Source organism: Vespa velutina, chromosome 23 (genome assembly GCF_912470025.1).
Source record: "Vespa velutina chromosome 23, iVesVel2.1, whole genome shotgun sequence".
NCBI lineage: Eukaryota > Metazoa > Arthropoda > Insecta > Hymenoptera > Vespidae > Vespa > Vespa velutina.
Window position 1 is genome coordinate 2,718,652 of NC_062210.1, and position 7,500 is coordinate 2,726,151.

General features: G+C 26.2%; 1 protein-coding gene across 3 annotated transcripts in view; it reads left to right on the top strand.

Annotated features, from left to right (window-relative positions):
- LOC124956796 (plasma membrane calcium-transporting ATPase 3) overlaps positions 1-7,500 on the top strand; it is a 100,227-nt gene that overhangs the window by 84,061 nt on the left and 8,666 nt on the right. For 2 of the 3 annotated variants that reach the window (XM_047513066.1, XM_047513062.1), the window contains exon 13: positions 5,856-5,924. The exons of the other annotated variant lie outside the window; for it this stretch is intronic. In XM_047513066.1, coding sequence (XP_047369022.1) covers positions 5,856-5,924 — 69 coding nt within the window. The remainder of the gene's footprint in view (positions 1-5,855; positions 5,925-7,500) is intronic. 3 annotated transcript variants of the gene reach the window in all.

The following is a 7,500-nucleotide window of genomic DNA, read 5'->3' on the forward strand; positions in this document are numbered from 1 at the left end:
AGGAGTGGGTTAGAAAGTACTTAGTTGGGTCAAAACTTATTTACGATTTTAAAAATTAATTACACTTCTTCGTGATATTACCTTAGAAATGAAATGAGTTAGAATAATTTCCCGGCCTCCCCCACCCTTCTCCGGCCCCCCCTCCCCCTATCTCTCTGTAAATTAGAGAAGCTACGTGAGCTAGATGAAATGTGAAAGATTATAGGAAAATAGAAAAAGATATATATATATATATATTATTCGAGAAAATTTAATTATTTTTTTATAATCAGTTAGGATAACTTTTATTCCACCTAAGAACTTTAGGCTCATCCCTTTTTATTTCATATATATATATATATATATATATATGCAATTTATTATGATCTCTCGCAAAATTCTCTATTTCCTTTTTTCCGTCTGCCTGTCCGTCTGTCTGTCTGTCTGCCTGTCTGTCTGTCAGTCAGTCTGTCTGTCTGTCTGTCTGTCTGTCTGTCTGTCTGTCTGTCCGTCCGTCTGTCTGTCTGTCCGGCTGTCTGTCTAATATCTCAACAAAACGATAACAAGAACAAATGATAATCCATAAGACGAAAAGAAATTGTGAATTTCTAATTTATTATTCGGCCGATGTCTCTCGATGATAAACGAAACCAAATTTAAGCCAAATATATTAAAAGATTAAAAGGAGATACTCGTATTTAAAACGATTCCATTTTAATAAAATCATATTTCATATATATTTCTATCGTTAATCTAATAATTATTAATTGAAATAAGAAATTTTCTTAGAAAGACTTTTTTTAATCAGAAAAAAGATACAGAAAAGAAAAGTAGATAAATGATAGATCTCTCTTACACAACGGTTTTGATTTTTAATGTATTATCAATATTGAAATTTTTCTTTTCTATTATTTTCTTCGTTTTTTCTTTCTCTTTTTCGTTTTAGGAAATTTTCTTTATCTCTCTCTCACTCTCTCTCTCTCTCTCACTATCACTATCACTATCACTCTCGCTATATCTTTCTATATATTTCTCTATCTATCTATCTCTCCCTTTCTCTCTATCTATATCTCTCTCTCTCTCTCCCTCTCTCTCTCTCTCTCTCTCTCTCTCTCTCTCTCTCAGTGTGAGAAAATCTTTTTATGTATCCTTTGTGCCATCATGGCAACGTCCTTTTCCAATAATTCCTTCGTTTCATCTAACGCTATATAGCTTCGTCCCAAAAGCTTCGTCTTTCTTTCTTCTTTTTTTTTTTTTTTTGTTTTTTTTTTCTTTGTTTTTTTTATATACATATATGTATATACACGAGAATTTAAAAAGCTCTCTCGTTGTTGCTGCGATCACTGAATGTGTTTAAAGACGAAACGATGATAAAAAAAAAAAAAAAAAAAAAAAAGAAAAAAAAAAGAAAAAGAGAAAGAAGAAGAAACTTATAAAAGAAAAAATTAAACAAAAATAAAAAACGAGAAGAAAAAGAAAAAGAAGAAAAATAATTAATCCTGATCGTTACTATCGAAAATATTTTTCTATCGTAATTAATTCGTATATAATATTATATACATATATATATATATATATATATATATATATATATATATATATTATTTCACTTTTTCTTAATATACTCTTAATAGAATAATATAATATTATAAAAAAGAAAAAAAATAATTAATAACAACGTATTGCTTTATGATATAGTAATACGTAGATATGTTGAAATAATAATGATTTAGTATGATCTTGGAAAAAATGATTAGAGAAAAAAAAATGAGAAGAAATAATAATAATAATAATAATAATAATAATAATAATAATAATAATAATAATAATAATAATAATAATAATAATAAAGAGAACAAACAAGTTGATAAACTAATAAATAAACAAATATAAAAATTGAAGGTTCACATCGACGAGTTTATTTTTCGAAGGGCTGATATTTTTCTCGAGCGAATCAAGAATGTCCCTTTCACGAATGTGTCTCAATAAATAGAGATAGATGATCGTTCATTTATAAATCATTGAATGATCTCTTACGATCATTAATATCTTATACAATCTAAATGAAAATCTTACGATCTCTTAAAAACTACGTGTAAGTTGACAGAAAATCGTTGATTTTGATCTTCTTCGAGGTAAAAAAAAAAAGAAACAAAAAGAAAAAACAAAAACAAAAAAAGATAAATAAATAAATAAATAAATAAATAAATAATAAAAGTAAAAGACAAAAAATTATGGCTGTGAATTTCGGTGTTGAATTTAAAAAAAAAAAAAAAAGAAAAAAAAAGAAGAAAAAACTAAAAACTAAACCAAACCAAAAAAAAAAAGGAAACGAAAGAAAATCATGATCTATCGATCAAATTTATGATGAAATTTTCTCTCTCTATCTCGGTTCGTATTTACGATCGTTCTTATTAATTATTAATATTAATCGTTCTTTTTTTTTTTTTTTTTACAAAGCAAAATAGATGATATTAATTTATTCTCTCTCTCTCTCTTTTTTTTTTTTGTTTTCTTTGGTCTTCATAATCGTGAAAAAAATATTTCAAATAAATTTGATTCGAATTAAAAACAGAAAAAAAGAAAATTGCTCATACCGTGTGCCGTTTATAGTCGCAATCGAACGCTTCCTATCCTTTATCATTGATCGTCTCGGTACGTCTTTCTATAAATAAATAAAAATAAAATTATAATCAAAATTAAAATAAGAAAAGCCTTTTTGCAAATCACGAAAATTTTACAAATCCATCCGTAGAATCGCGTAAATTTGTATATATAGTAGTTATTATTGTCCGTCGCATAATCAGTACTATGCACTTTTGTTTTTTTTTTGTATCCATAAAATATTAGATTTCCTTCGTCAATATAATTATATATACACACACATATATATATATATATATATATATATATATATATATATATATATATAGGATGTATATATAATTTGATAAAAAAAATTTTGTTCGAGATCTTAACGACGATAAAGATGGAATTTGTATTTTTGTTCCGTCCCCTACCCCCTTAACCAAACCATTAGAAATTAGAATTAGAATTTTTAGTAATAGAATAATCGTGGAAGAAAAAAAGAAAAAGATAAAAGAAAAACTCGATCGATTTTTTAATCTAATTCTCGATCGCCGATCTTTTCTAATGTGCCAAAAGCTTCTAGCACAATTTTTCTTCAAATATTGTCTTATTCACCAAAATTTCAAATAATTTCTCTTGTCTCTGTCTTATTTGTATAAAAACTCTAATTTGCACTACTTCACTTAAGCTCGTAGATCGATCCATATTATTATAATTCCATGATTGATCAATGATAGAACTTGATCGATGCCAGATCATATTACGTTTATCAATTTTCTTTTTGAATTTTATTAATAAAAAAAAATATATATATATAATATACTTATATATTATTTTATTATATATATATAAGTAACAATTATAATAATAATAATAATAATAATAATAATAATAATAATTTATAATAATTATATAAATTATTATCTAACAATGATTCAGAATTTATATGAAAACATTTTCTATCGATAATATTGAAAAATTTTAATAGATTCTAAATTTTTTAATTTTAATTTGCATAAATTCTAAAAAAGTAAAAGAAAAAAACGGAAAGAAAGAAAGAAGGAAAGGAAAGAATTTTAAAAATGGCATCGAACACGTTTCTATTTAAAAATCAATTTGTTATAATGCTTCTATTGAGATTCAAGTTTCCTTTTCCTACGACATATATATAACTCGTTATTTGATCTTTTAATATCTCTTATAGAAATTGTTTCTGTATTTTATCAAAAAGGAAGAAATAACGAGTCTTAAATCGTTAATAAAAGAAAACTCGAATATTCGAATAAATTCAAAGCGAAATGCCAAAGGTGTGTGTGTGTCCACGGTGAGAAAACAGTTTTTAAACACTTTGAGTCACAAATTCAAGTGCGTTGTCTCTCTCTCTCTCTCTCTCTCTCTCTCTCTCTCTCTCTCTCTTCTCTCTCTCTCTCTCTCTCTCTCATTTTTCATAACACGTGTCAATCCTTAAGTAATCGCGAAATATTTTATATTTTTGGGAATAATTAACGATACATTTTTCGCGAAGCAATTCTTTTTTTCTCTTCTTTTTTTTTTATTTATTCCTTTTTTTTTTCCTATTTTTTAACAATGATCCAGATCATCATCAGAAATAAAATTTGTTATTATTTTTTCGTTTTTCATTTATATACACATATATATATATATATATTCTTTTATCATCTATATTATTTCATATGGACTAATATGTTTTATCGATTTATTTTTGCAATCCTTATTATTATAATTTTTATATATCTAAACGTTTGTGAAATGTTCTATTTGTGTATATATATATATATACTCTTTTGTTCGTAACTTTGTCGAATATTTTATTTATTTTATTTATTTATTTATTTATTTATCTTATGTCGAGCATAAATACACACACTAATTTTGAGACTGAAAGTGATAAAACGATATATCCAGGAGAAATTATTTTCAATGTTTATGTTCTAATTATATAAAAAAAAAAAAAAAAAATAAAAAAAAAGGAATGTCTTTATTAAGAAATTTTTAACCTGGATATTGGCCGTCGTTAGGATTGTTCTACTGCACCTGGCGAGTTTCCATTAACACGCTAAAACATTTCTAATCGCAATATTTCATAATATTATCCAAAATTATCCGATAAAAATAATTAATATGGATCAACGACGAAAATGTCTGTAAAAAATGTCTGTTTAATATATTACACTATTATTAATCATTTCATTTGTAACAATATGTCATTAGATCATTAGAATAACAAACTCTTTCTCTCTTTCTATCTTTCTCTCTGTCTCTCTCTCTCTCTCTCTCTCTCTCTCTTGCTCTTTCTCTATCTCTCTATCTCTCTCTCTCTATCTATCTATCTATCTATCTGTTAAAAGCTTTAAACGATTCGCCTAAAAGCAGTAAAATTTATCCTAATTCGGGAACTGTATATTACCGAGAACACCGATTACACTGCCCAACGGACATATTTTCTTTTTTTCCATATTTTTTTTTTTTTCTTTTTTTTCCCTCTTTTTAAATGCCTAAAAAGTTAGATCTAAACTATATAATTGTATATCGTGGGACGGAGGAGAGTGGAGGGATATATGTTGATTAGAAAAATATATAAATTTGATAAATCGATAAAAATATATAAAACAAGAGATAAATTTTAGTTATTGAATTTCAATTTTTTACGATATTATTTTTCAATATTTTTTTTTCCTTCATTCAAAATATACACATATACGTACATATACATACATATATATATATATATATATATATATATATATATATATATATATATTTTTATATACAATATATTGAAAAAAAAAAAAAAAAAAAACTAAATTACATATACGATCAAAGTGTTATATTTAGAAATGACATGAACGGATATATTCAAGAAAATATGATTTAATTTTTAAAGGACATGATGAATGAAAGAAAGAAAGAAAAAAAAAAGAAAGAAAAACAAAAAAAGAAAAGAAAAGAAAAGAAAAGAAAAGAAAAGATTTTTCTCTTTGTTATTTATTTTTCTTACTTCTCTCTCTCTCTCTCTCTCTCTCTCTCTATATCTATCTCTCTCTCTCTCTCTCTCTCTCTCTCTCTCTCTCTCTCTCTCTCTCTCTCTCTATCTATATCTTTCTTTTTTATTATTTCGTTTTTGTCGTTGGGCCGTGAATTATCACAAGGAGAGTTTATCGCACGGCACCATTTCCAAATGAATTAAAAAAGGAGTGGTGTCCTGCATGCCAATTATTGCTAGTTACACCCTCTTGTAACCATTATATTATCCTTTACTCTTGAAGGTGATAGGTGGCGAGTTGCAGGAACGTTTGATACCGGTACCCTACAGCAAGAGTTCGACAGACCAAGCTGTAAGCGCTCCTTTCTTGCTCTTTCTCTCTCTCTCTCTCTCTCACTCTCTCTCTTTCTCTCTCTCTTTCTCTATCTCTTTCTCTATCTCTATCTCTATCTCTATCTCTCTCTTTCTCTCTCTTTTTCTATCTATTATATACTTTCTAACTATTTCTATCTGTCTATTACTACTACTACTACTATTACTACTATTACTACAACTACTACTACTATTACTACTATTACTACTACTACTACTACTACTACTACTACTATTACTACTACTACTCTACTATTACTAACTGCTACCAACTGCTATTACTATTACCTAACTCACGCTATCTTTTTTCTTACACTACTATCTATTTATCTATCTATCTATCTATCTATCTATCTATCTATCTATCTATCTATCTATCTATCTATTTATCCGTCTTTCTCATTCGCTCGATAATCTTTTTATCTATCAGCGATTTCGTTCGCACGTACGCACGTAAATATATAATGTGTAATTATTATTTTGTATTCTTAAAGAGATACGTTCGTCGGGGGTTTCTTTCTTTTTTTTTTTTTTCTTTTTTTTGTCCTTTTTAGAAATTCTTCTTCATCATCTTTATCGTGAAAATCGACCGAAATCGCTGTCTATTTGTTTCTCTATGTCGATAATTTTTTATATTATATGCTGCTTGTTATTATTCGCTGGTCTCGAGCTTTTATGTAAATAGACCCTGCTTTATAGTGTTTTTTCTCTTTCTTTCTTTTTTTTCTTTTTTTTTTTTTTGACTGAATAATATCGTCATTCTCTCTCTCTTTCTCTCTCTCTCTCTCTCTCTCTCTCTCTTGTTTTCTCAATTTTTATAAAAAACGATTTTAATACTTTTATATCCCTCTTTTAAATCCTTTTCAAAGTTGCTCTTTATACAGATTTATTTTTAATTAATCTAAAATACAAAAGTTACCTTCAACCGATCGTTCAATAAAGAAAATTGTTTGTCTCTTATCATTCTCCAATAAATCCATTTATTTTATATATATATATATATATATATATATATATATATATATATATATATATATATATGCATATAAATGGATAACAGAGAGAGAGAGAGAGAAACGATCGGCTAATGGACGCTATATTGAAATCACTCGCTTCTTGCTAGAAACAAATAAAAATCTTCCCTTTTTTATCCTTCTTTTGTTCTTTTTCCTTTTTTTTTTTTTTTTTAAATAAAAAAAAAAAAAAAAAAAAAAAAAAAAGAAAAAGAGAATGCTTTGAAACCTTTTATCTCCTCGCTGATCATTTCTGGCACGCGCTAAATAAAAAAACTTTATTAAATCAAAAGCCCAATTATATTCTCGCTTTATTTCTAAATCGATCTTGCGACCAATGTAAACGGCTCTTCGTCGGGCGAACGGAAATATAATTATTAAAATAAGTCTTCTTTAAGTACATATATATATATATATATATATATATATATATATATATACATATATATATATATATATATATATATATATATATATATCTAGAGATATATAAACGAAACAAAGCAAAGTAAAAGAAATCTCTTATATTATCAGATCTTTATG